Source organism: Protopterus annectens, chromosome 5.part0 (genome assembly GCF_019279795.1).
Source record: "Protopterus annectens isolate FY-2018-M chromosome 5.part0, PAN1.0, whole genome shotgun sequence".
In the NCBI taxonomy this organism is placed as follows: domain Eukaryota; kingdom Metazoa; phylum Chordata; order Ceratodontiformes; family Protopteridae; genus Protopterus; species Protopterus annectens.
The window spans coordinates 1551787670-1551800907 of record NC_056735.1 but is presented as its reverse complement, the minus strand read 5'-3'; the positions used below and the strand labels follow the sequence as shown (position 1 = coordinate 1551800907).

The window sequence follows — 13238 nt, the reverse complement described above, 5'->3', positions numbered from 1 at the left end:
GGCATCAAGCTAAATGCCAAAAAATGCATAGTCATCCTGTTTGGGAAAAACGAAACACCCACAAATTACCACATAGGTGGCAGCCCCCTTAATACAGAAGAGGTAATAAGAGATCTGGGTCCCAGGTAGATAGTAATCTCTCCTTTGAAAAGCATATTGCCAAAGTAGTTAGGAAATACTTCTATGTGGCCCATCTAATTACTAAAGGGTTCGCATCTAGAAATAAAGAGGTTATAGTGCCCCTCTACTTGTCACTCATCAGACCCATCATAGAGTACAATGCCCCGTTTGGGATGTACCTCACAAGACACTTCCAACAGCTGGAAAGACAACAAAAGTACCTCACCAAGAGGATTACTGGCCTCAAACATATGTCCTATGCAGCCTGACTGAAAAAACTCCGGCTGTACTCAGTGGCGTATCACTTACTCAGAGGTGATCTCTGTCTGACTTACAAAGCCATGTCCAACTCAGAATTAATGGACATGCTCCACCTAAAGAAATCCAAGTCACTGCGAGCCCCGTGCTCTAGTAAACTAAATCTTGCCACAACAATAAATAGAACATGCTGGAGGGACAGAGTCCTGTCACAGAGACTCCCCATGCTTTGGAACAAAATTCCAACCTACATTAGGCAGAGCCCCCCACTAACACTTTTCAAGAGAAACCTTGATGAGTGGATGGGTAACAGAAAATATACCCCTGGGATCACTTCATTGGCTCTGCTTGACAGAGGATCAGTTAATTAATCAATGGGGTGGCGAAAGCCGACACACTTTGGCTAGGCTTATAAATGCCCTCAAGCAGATAGCCTAATACCTACCTATGAACCTATGAACCTGTAATGTTTTAAAAGAGGTGTGATGTGATTAAATTCAGTTTTACAGAATGGAAGTTGACAGTGATAAATACAGTGTTGCAAACAGTGGTGGGACCATGAAAACGTCTGCCAGTTAATGCCACTAAATATAAATCTACTTTAGCTTTGAAAAATATGGAATGAAAAAACAAATACAAATATTGCTAAGGCAAGATAGCATCAGGGAAACAATACTTGAGAGGTATAGGGCATTCAAATCCCTCACAGAAGGAGAAAGTTTTAATGAGAGATAAGGGTTATGACCACAGCGCATAGCTTACTGTATTTTCCTGATTTGACTCCCTATGAAAATTAAGTGCAAGTCTGTGTCCTAGCTAAGAATATAGATTATGAAAGGAAGCAATCTTTCGCTAACTGATCCCTAATCAAATGTAGGTTTAGAAAGGGAGCTGGTTCTATGAGTTTGAAAATTATGAGTATTATGGTGAACCCATTAAAAGTTATTTGTTCAAGAATAATAATAATGCAAATGAGGCACTGACCAAAAGAGTTTTCCATTTGAGGCTAAGCCCACCCATCTCCCAAGAATTACCTGTAATGTAATGAATGCTAAAGTTGCATAGCCTAGGTATAACATAAACAATTGTGTTAAAGCCTGTTTATTATCTCACTCTCAATAGGAGAGACTTTGTTGAGTTATTTTGCAATTAAATATAAGAATATTGCGTCACACAACTCACTGTGGTAAGGGTTCAGCTTGAGTACAAACCAAGATATGAATTTGTAACAGTTGTGTGTATATTTTGAGAGATAAAACATGTACAAATCAAAATGCATATTCCTCAGTAATACAGTGGATAAAGGAATATATTTATCAAATAAAACTAAAAAAAGAAGACATACCAACACCCATTACATATAAAGTTAAAACCTGCATAAAAATATAAAACTGATTAGAAAAGTCCAGAAGAACATAGACTTCTCTGGGAAAGGAAAACAAATGGAAAACTCAACAAAGACTGCTGTTAGAATTGTAAAGTAGAATATCACAACTACTTGCAGAATGGTCAAGAAGAAAAATATAAGTATTAATGAAGTCAAATATAACAATATTATATGTGAATTAACTTAACATTCCTGAGGGGCATTCTTACAATCTATACAGAATTTGTGACATGGAGTGGGTAGTGAGGCTATATTCCCAAGCTATGTGGCACACACCACATGCAACCCAAATGATGCCAGTGGAAATGAATGACCCAAGCCTGTCTTTTTAGTCAGATCAGCTTGAGCTGAGTAATGGTTTTGGACATGTGGAAGGTGCTCTGAGGCTTTGGAATCTGTCTGGCTTTTATATCCTCAGCAGGATATAACCTGCATATCTAAGGCTACTACAGCAGTGATCAATATGATGAATATTACTCAGATTCCAGAAAATGTTCAAGTAAGGTTTTAAGCTACTGTATAGGTTTTATGAGGCACAGCCTATGCCTGGAGAATGAACTCTGCTTATATGAACACAATCAGGTAATTAGTACAGAATGAAACTGCTTAAAACTTAATTCAGTCTATGGCAGACACCTGTGGCTAACTTCTGGGTTAAGCTAAAGTACTGTGTTGAAGTGAAACATGAAAGAGCACTAGTACAACAATCAAAATGACAGCAATATTACAGAAAAAAGAAACTTGGTGATCACATTTAAATCAGTCTCAAAATGGTAACTCATATCACAGCACTAAAATAAGGTAGGCAGATTGCTAAATACTATGATTCATTAGGTAGCCGTAAGGGTAACTGTTGGGATTAATTTAAAAATGCCACACTTACTTATGTTTTTCACACCTGTACACCAATACTGTTCTACAGTCCGTCAAAAGGTAGACAAGTCGACACATTACAGTAGTCTGTACATTTACAGAATGCTGTGGATTAGGAATCCAGTTGTAAACTGAATATAATTTCATTAAGGATGGGATTAAATTATTCTTTGCAGAAGGGATAATCAAAAAGAAATGGCCTGTTCAAAGTAACAGTTAATACTGTATACTTAAGAAGTTCCAAAACAATGTAAACGTGTTTTAAACATGCATGCATTTGGAGTGTGTGTATGTGTGGGGGGGTCTTGATGACACCATCGTGCCACTTTTAAATAAATTGATAATGTTCACTTGCAAGAAATTAGGAGAATACACTTAATGACCCTCTTAGCAGTCATACCACTTGCTCTGTTTTTAAATGCTGCATCAGTTTAAAACATTGTATGTTTACGCTTGTCAGTGTTGAGTCTTACAAGATTTAACTATTCACTGGGGTTGGATGCAGTAATGTAAACAGGTAATGGAGGCATTTACTGCATTAAATACTTAACAGCAAATATGTATCAGTGAATTTGCACAACATTTAGTCAATATATTACTCCATATTAAGGACTAAAAAAATTCTGTTAGAGCAAACGTAAAATTCCCAGTTTAAGGTATCAAATTTAAAGCAAGCAACTTCCCCATCTGTTTTCCTAATGAATGAGTGAGTGTTCTGGGAGCACTATTCATCCAGATAATTTTCCTGCTTTTCTCTCTGAATTATTCATCTGATTCATAATCAGTCAAGTTCGACATTAGCAGGGATGTATTTTTATTGAACAACTGAGGCCCTTGTTCCCAAACACAGTTATTAAATTACATGAAACGATTGTGGCTTTGCCCCAGTGAGCTTTAAACAAGGACAGAACGAAGAGTGAATCTCCTTGAGGCTGATTTCAGAATAATGAAACCAGCCTTTCAACTAATCGGGAAAAAATGAAGTCTGAACAAAAACAAAACACTTTTGATTCCTGCTACTGAATCACAAAATGTTACTTTAGCACACCAAAACTAACCAAAAATATGTTAAGATAATGCCTATGTAACATAAATTATAAAACAGGTCAAATGAAATGGTCTCAGTGCAAATTCACTCAAGACCAGAGTTTAGACTGTACTAAATTTTTAAATCTTCCAAGCATCCAGAGATGATGAAGGGCCATTTTTGTTTAATTGTCTGCATTCAGGTTGCTAGGTTCACTCCTCTGCTTTTGGGGAGGGGGAGGAAGACAACGATTTTACACAACTTTGTTACCTTTCACAAACTGCCATATACAGAGGCACAAGTGTTACCCTAACATTTTTTTATTTTCTGAAGAAACCTTTACACCTTGTTTCTTTCTGTCATAATTTCAATGTCATCCAGTACATATGCTAAGAGCATAAGCCTCTCATTGAAGAAAATTGTAAGTGCACACCAGGGTGTCAGCAATATGTGGCCCTTACCTCACTACTGTTTGTTTTGTTAGAAGCTTTCTTTTTAAACACTGCAACATGAATTGTAAATGGAGCCATGTATGAGTTATCAGAAAATACACTGAAGGGGGTTTACTTTACAGAGTCTGACATTCCCATCCCTTGTACACCAACTGCACTGAAAAACAATGCTGCTTTATATCAACTATATTTAAAACAATCAGTTTAATTGAAATGCTTAGCTGTCAAATTGTAGGGTGAGAAGAAGAGTGAGTTCTATACTGTATAGGTCAGAGCTACACCAAATATACTGGGGAATGGTTAATGGAATTCGAAGGTTCAAAGTGAAGGGGCATTTATATCAGTGATCAGTGGATGGATGATGCATGATTGTCTCTCTCTGTGGCACTCAGTTGCTGTATCCATCAATATTTCCAGGCTATCCTTTGCATATCCACTATAATGAAACTAACATTGCCACCTATCCCGTTATCAACAGGACACTCATGGGCTGAGCTACTGTATCCCATTGCCCACTGTGCAAAGCAGTGGGACTTGAAAAGGCACACTTTTTGATTGCACTGATTTGCTATGGAAATGCCACAATTACTTCTGGATTTTCCACGGCATTTCACTTACGTCACCAACCCAGACCTGCAGGCAGAGTTATTCCCTGTTAAGTCCAGGTGTTGTAAATCATGCAGCAATTGGCTGCAATTCATGAAGGGGGCAGGGATTAGGGCCGGAAGAGCCCTACAAAAATCATAGCTGTAGAGCGGTTTGTTATTAGCTCTTCTATAGCTGTTAACAAAACAAAAACAGGCTTTAAGTTTACTGTTTCTGATTTAGTTGTGATTCCATTTTGACATTATGTTCATGCCCCCTCTCACTCTTATACCCCTTCTCTTTTCATTTAGATAGATCAAAGTTTAAAGTTATAGGCATCCAACTTAGCTAATGCCTTCAGAAGTATCACTACTAATGTTATTAATGGGACGTCTGCTTTAATTTACCCCAATTTAAGTCTGAAATGGGAAACCACAGTTATGCAGTAATGTTAAGCGCCACAACACTTTGCTGACCATGGCACAAAATGTCTTCTGTGTCACATAATTCCAGTTTGCTCATACTGAGTGTTACCAAGTATACACTAATGCCTCAGTCCATAAACTTTTTTTGCATGCTTTGTTGCAAACATATAGAAAATAGTTTGCAAATTAACAAATTAACATGATGAAATACCTGCAACTGCTATGTTAGTGATAGTCTGATCATTAACGTGAAGGGTGCTTGCATTTGTGAATATGTGCTTATGGGCCAGGGAGGATGTAACAAAAGGCAAATATCTCAACTTCTACCATTCTTCTATCATACATCTTGAAAAATTATGAAGAAAACTGAAACAGGTCATCACAATGCTGTCTGCCAATCACTTGAGGTAGCCTTACACCAAAGTCACACATGGTTACTTTGATACTTGGCAATCTTAGTTGCAGCTCCATGGCTTCACTGTCACACAAACAGCTGGAATGGCAATTTTAAAGCATGTTATTTACCTTATTACAGGGAAGATCTGTTGTTTATGTTAATCAATTGACTTGAATTAAGTGCTGGAACTTTATATTAAAACATTAATTTTATTTATTTATTTATTTACTTATTTATTTTTGTATTCTAGTCACTTTTCTTTGAACAATTAGGAATAGAAGATCTGTTTGCATACATACATACATCATAGTAAGTACAAAAAATTTAAGATTTTTCTGTCCGTATTACAATACACACATCTGACCATTTCATAACTTATAAGAATACATTTTACATCTTGTTCATAAAAACACGGTATGTTTATGTCTTATTCACTGAAGTAAGGAAGTGAATCAAGAAGGGAAGTAAGGAGCAGTAGAAGAAGATGTCTTCAAGAAGTTAAGATATACTGCTTTTGATATATTTTTATAGTGGTTGTTTAGTGATGAGTTGCAAGAACTATTTTTAAATGTGAAAGAGTTTACATTTTGTAGCCATCAGACAAGGCACCTAAAACAACTTGAAAAGGTATGGCTATTCCTTACTAGAAAAAAACTTAGGTGGGAAAACTTGTGTTACTGGGAGGGGGCTTCAGGAAATATTCCTAAATATATTTCTTATGGTTAGAAGTAACCTTTGCCTGTGTCTGGAATGTAACACTGAGGGAGCTAATATCAGATGGGAGAACTAAAATAAATATGCCCCCCTAAAAAAAAAAAATGATTTCAAATTACATCACTACATATCATGCACATGAGACAGGAATAATGGCAGAGCAAACAAATACGCATACATTCCACAGCTGCAGGATGTTGCATTCTATACTACAGTAAGATGATCTCCTCTCTGCTCCACACATGCTGACTCAAGTTTTGAGGAAACAGCCATCTTAAGGAAAGTGGAGACTGATGAACTACACCAGTTATAGGTGATGGTCAGGTGTTGAGGGGAGGGGAAATGCAGAATAAAGAAAATAAAATAATATTGTAAAAAAAAAAAACATGCAACATAACGCAATAACAAGTTATGGAATACCTTTTCCTTCATAATATATAGCTACATATACTTTCATACACACACACACACACACACATATATATATATATATATATATATATATATATATATATATATATATACAGATGCATATTACATATTTGTATAATACATGAATGTGTGTAAGTACACACACAAACACTCATACACATATTTTCATACATCTACAGAAGTATACAGATACATTCATTGTATAACATAAAAATGTAAAAGATATACAGTGCAGTACCTGCCAAAATTATGGAATAAACTTTCTCATATATATGTGTACATATATTTATACTTATACATAAACTGATAGATCTACACACACATGTAAGGAATGTGTCCCAACAACCTACAAATCGAAGTCCGAACCTCGAACATACTCAGAACAGCATGTTCTGTGCATGATCTGAGGATTACCCCGGAGCAGAGCAAGTAAACCAATGGCAAGTGTTTTTACAGGAGGGCAAGCCTTCCTGCACCCTCCCCTTACACCTCCCCCTAATTATATATACTAACTCAAAGATCACACAATCCCTGGGGAAAAGAAATATTCCCCTATCCAAGGAACATTGATCTTGCACCTCTGTAGAGCCCCTGCCTGTGTCAACCATTTGGCGTTGACCTACTGCATGTTGGGAAACTGTACATTTGATACTGAGTCTGAAACCCATAGGTGTCAAACACACACACACACACACACACACACACACACACACACACACACACACACACACACACACACACACACACACATTTTCAACATGGGATATGCCAAGCACACTTTTGAAGAACAACAATTTGTAAGTTAGACAACATAATTTATTAACTTCTTAAATAACTTACATTGATAGTCACTTAAACATACACCACTTGTAGGTAGAACTACAAAAGGAACTGTGTCCAGTGGACTTATCCAGCTTACAAAAGTATTTTTAGTAGGTTCCCATATTCCTTGTTTTCAGCAACATTCTTAGAATGCAAAGGGTACAAACACTTACAGGTGTAATTTGTCCTTCATGCCAACTCATATAATATAATACACAGATGAAGAACTCTGGACAGTTTGCAGAGTCTCCACTTTCCCTCACAGCTTGCACTCATGTCATGCAGTGCAAAAAATTTCTGTAGGTTCAGTCGGAGATTTCATTACTACATCTGTAGTCTATATTAATGTCAGTCATTAAACCTGGAATGAATCCAAGCAAAACCCTCTAAACAGGAATCTGACATCCCCGTAAAGCAGTAACTCATCCAAGTCTTTTAACAGTAGCATGATGACCCACAGCTGCAACAGCTAACATCTGTCAGTTTATAATGGGCTGAGTTCAGCCATTTTAGGATTTACATATTTTGCTTAACTAGGATTGCTTAGTTTTGATTTTTAAACAAAAGCATAAACATATATCAAAATATATCTTGCTATTGCCAAATGAAGCATGATCTTAGAAAGATTTTGTTTCTGTTAAACTGTCAGACATTAATGATGGAACACAGGTCATCCTGGTACACTGCATTTCATTGTAAAGACTCAACCCTTCTACTGCAGAGATTCATAATTTAAAAAAAAAAAAAACAGAAATAAATGGAGTCATTCCAGGACATTTAGAATAAACATATCGGTTACAGCTGGAACTGCAGAACTGAATCAGTATTACCTAAGTTATATGCAATAACCCTTTTCTTAGAATTTCTATTATTTTCCAGTCCTAGTATTATTACAGAAAATGAAATGAACATACCGTGTCCATCATCGAAGAACTCTGTAATTGTTGCTGAGGTACATTTAGACCAGGGTTTGGAAGCATCAATGCTTGTCAAAATAGAAGACATCAGCCGCTTATCATCCATGGAGCCAAAGTTCTCCTCGCAGAACTTCGAGTCATCATGGGACAATCCTAGCAGGTGTCCTGTAGCAAAAACACATGCAGATGTGAAGCATGGCAGTAAATACTGTATTAAAGTTCTCTTTATGTTTTTTAAACAACAAAAACAGAAATATGCAGATTTGTGAATAAAAGTGTGCTTTTTTATTCTTATCTTCATAACTCACTATATTACTACTACACAAACACAGGCTCAGACAGTGCTGTCTTCTTGCTGTATGTAGACTTGATGAATGCACACTATAGAAGGAAACTGGAGATTTATGTGAAGGATTATTAGTTTTACAACACTTAAGTCCAAAAAAATGTATGTTATCAATGATATATATTTATCTGATAAACTGGCTAAGCAAACTGTTTCATGAACATTTTCAGATTCATTTCTCTCCTTTCCTGATACTTCAAATGTATTAACAGATCTTAAAACTGTAAAACTTACCAAACAATTTGATTAAACACTTACAAATTGGATTAGTCCACAATTACTGTTGTCTAATTCACACTGCCTCAATGTGTATCTTAAGCAGTTTGATATTAGTTGAAATGGAAGAGAAGAACACTGGTGTATGCAGACTTACTGAAACTAGAATACAAACGGAATGGTGAGCAAGTCTGATTCACCTGAGTTACACTGATCCCTAAATATGTACAAACTAAATGCAAATGAGAACTCTTCTGGAATGTTAATACAGGTAAATGAAACACTGGACACTAACTCTTCATGGATCCAGAATTTAGCTGATGTATTTCACTTCATTTCCTAGAGGACAATGATTGAAAGACATTGGTACCTTGCATGTATCACATTTTTGAAAGCAGTGTTACCAAAGTTCTGTCATCTGTAGTCATTCTAAAGGTAGACAAGCAATCTTTCCTTTCTTTAAATGTTTGCAATTTGTCATGCTTCAAAAAATAATCTTTGCTATTGGCATGTATGCTTATCTAAATTAATAAATAAATTTTGTAATGTAAAGGACTAAAACCAGAATTCTGAAAACAACAAATACTTAACAATAAAATGAAGGTTATAGGCATCAGTACCTAAACTTGGTCTGTGAAACAGAGTCAAACAAGATATCTTCTTATCCTCCCAGAAAGCAAATACACCTTCTGGATTAATTCCTAAACATCCAGAAACAAAAAAAGTACTATAAAGCAATAAAGGTGTAAGGCAAAACAATGTCACTATGCAACTATTGCAAAAAGTCTGTTTATTGAGTAAATACACAAAACATAAATGCTTTCACGGTGTATCCCACTGCTTCTTCAGATGTATTAACATTAACATCATGGGCTACCATTTAAATACACCAAGTAAAGCTGATATCTAATTGAAAACTCTCTAACTAATAAGTATTTTCTTAAAGACATATATAAAAACATACATATAGAAAATATATATATATATATATATATATATATATATATATATATATAAAAAGCACTCTAAACGTTTTGTGTTTTTACCTCAGTAAACTGACTTTTTGCGATAGTTGCATAGTGACATTGTTTTGCCTTACACCTTATTTGTTTTATAGTACTTTTCTTGTTTTCGGGTGTTTAGGCATTAATCCAGAAGGTGCAGCTACTTTACTTCGTGTTTGGGTATTTTATACAATTTTACCTGACCACTGGAACTATGGCAAAGGAGCAGCAGGGAATTGAATTGGATTACACATCACAGGGTCGTACATCGGATGTTAATGTCTCCATTAAGAACAGGTTGCGGGATTCTCTGAATAGAGTGAGCAACCCCTTGCTGCAGGAAAATGTCTACATGAGTAATAATGTAGATGGTGAATATGGCACAAACCTGGATATCTTGAGAGACAAAATAAATCATTTTGAGGACTGTTTATTTAAATTAAACAAGCTTCAGCTGCAACTCTTTTATTTTGAATCATGTTTGATACTGAAGATTATTCCGTATTCTCAAAATGCCCACAGATGGGAATAAGTACCCTATTTTATTAGCAGAGTGGCAAAAATTAAATAATGAGCTGAGCTACAAGTATATAAACTTAATGATAGACTTTTTCAAGCCGGAAGAGCAAGAACTCTCAGATAAACTGCTCAATATACAAACGGAACTGTATACAGAGTTCTCTGAAGCTCTAATAGACATTAAGGTAAGGAATATCATCTCCCTGGTTTTATTTGAAAAGAAATCTTTGCATAGTAAATTACAGAAACTAGAAAGAGACAACAGGGATTTCCTTAATGGCCATGTCTTTGCTTGGCCAAAAGACAGCAATGGGACTAATCAATGAGCAGCATTTTGGCTTACACCCATCTCGGGAACCCATGAGCGGCACGGGGAGTTTTTAACTCAACAGAGTACAGCCCATGGAAATTGTACATCAGCTGCTGAAGCAGAAAGTGACCAGCATACGTGGAGTTTTTTGCAGACAAACCCTTCAAATCTTTCCAAAGAAGAATTATTAGGGGCCAGACGAAAGGTTCCTGAAACCTCTATAGCTCAATTACCAGAAGAAGTTACAAATCCCTTACCTATGAAAATGAATGCAACGACATCCATGCAGGAAGGGAAGAGACAGTTAAGTTTAAACTACCCTTTACCCATAGCCATGAAAGGAACCAGTGGCAGGGAAAGAGCCAGAAGCAGAACAAGACTGAAAAGGAAATACGACCACAGCAACAGCAATCCAACACACACACACAATAAAGAAAATGTGGTCGAACAATACAACTTAACAGTATGGAATATTTAGCCGGGAAGAAGTACAGGTTTTGGAGAAGGGTCTTTCCTGCTCGACCGGCAGAGGTAACAGATTATATTCTGGATTTAAAATACTATATGAGGACAGTAATGTTGAAAGTTTTATATGGTAATAATGATTCCATCAATGATTTTAATAATAGTTATAATTTAAGTAAGCCAAGCACTTATGTACCCCTTAACCACTCTGTTCCTTTTATTTATGAAAAATTGTGTACAGAAGCATTGTATCAAGCTTTTTATAATAGTTCATCTGATAGTGGCAATAGCAGAAAGAATAAGGGTTTCTTTAATTTAGATTATAAAGAAAGGGTAGCCTTGAACTCATTACAGGAGGATGAAAATATTTGCATATGCCCCACCAATAAAGATGGACCTATAGTAGTTATAGATAGAGTGTTTTATATTAACAAAATTAACGATATGTTAAACGATGATGTTTCGTATAGGAAAATTATTTATAGTGATGTACATAAAATCATGAGTAGATTTAACACTACACTATAGGAAAGCCTAGCAATGAGAGTATCAGATTTTAATTTGTGTAAATATTTTATGATAGAGGATCCACTTATACCCATCATGCAAGGTATACCGAAAGTCCACAAAAAAAAACACCTATGAGACCTATTATCTCAGAAAACGGATGGTGTACAGAACCAATCTCTATATATCGTGAGAAAGTTTTAAGACCATTTGTAGACCAGAATTGCCTTATTTTAAGAGATTCCAAACAGTTTTTAATGGATCTGCAGCGGTATTATCACACTAATATGGATTTCAGGGGAAACATTATGGTCGCTTTAGATGTTCAATCCTTATTTACAGTAATTCCGAACCACCAAGGTATAAACATGCTACAGAATTATTTGGGGAAACATTCAAGCCTTAATGCAGCAAAGAGAGACATGATAGCATTGCTGATGGAAATTGTACTAGAAAATAATGTGTTTATGTTTGACAACCAGCTATATCTCCAAGTAGACGGTGTAGCTATGGGCACTTCATGTGCTAACAGTTATGCTAACATAGTCATGGCAGTGCAGGAGCAGGAATTTATAGTAGATGGTAATTTTAGAACACATATAAGATTTTATAGACGGTTTGTGGATGACCTCTTTTTTATCTGGGAAGGCTCTCAGGAGCAACTTTTACATTGTTTTGAATATCTCAATCATTCTTCTACATTTTTAAAATTTACTATGAAGCACTCCACTAAAAGCATATATTTTCTAGACGTAACCATTAATGTCACAGAAGAAGGGAGAGGAACTACAGAAATTTTTAGAAAAGAATGTTATAGGGACACCTTCCTATATAGGACCAGCATGCACCCACATCATATATTTAACAATGTAGTGAGAGGTCAAGGAATGAGACTATCAAGACTATGTGTTGCACAGAAAGATTTTGAAGAATAAATGCTGTTTTTAGAATATATATTTACTCAGGGAGGATACCGTAAGAATAAGGTAGATGTAATACTTCTCGAGTTAGAGATAGCAGACCTATGACAGGGAGACCTTATTTCTCAGAACAGGCAGAAGAAGTTAGACAATTAACGTCTTATAGAAAACACAGGAGAAATAGTGTACAACATAGAATGCCAGCTAAATATGCTAATAATGTGAAAGTAGCTACTAATACTTACAAGAAATATTGGCCTGCATTAGCAGCAGACCCTGAAATCAGAAAAGTAGTGGGTGCTCAACCTTCTCTTATTTGCAAAAACATGAATAATATAAAGAGGATGTTGTGTTACCCTAGAAGTACTAAGAAAGAACCAAGTAAGGGGGTTAAACCATGTAATAATTGCAATTTTTGTCAACATATAGAAGTGTTGAGAGAGTTCTTTCATCCAGACCTAAAGAAAATCTTTTGGTTTAATGGGGAAGGACCTTGTGATACTGAGCATTTGGTTTACCTTGCCTTTTGTGAAACCTGCATG

The 13238-nt window shown here is 35.9% G+C and overlaps 1 protein-coding gene across 1 annotated transcript in view; it reads right to left on the bottom strand.

Moving 5' to 3' along the window:
* The window catches only part of ADAMTS5 (ADAM metallopeptidase with thrombospondin type 1 motif 5), a 111974-nt gene that overhangs the window by 39460 nt on the left and 59276 nt on the right, over window positions 1-13238 (bottom strand). Inside the window, exon 3 of the mRNA XM_044071348.1 lies at window positions 8407-8574. Within this exon, the coding sequence (XP_043927283.1) occupies window positions 8407-8574 (168 nt within the window). The remainder of the gene's footprint in view (window positions 1-8406; window positions 8575-13238) is intronic.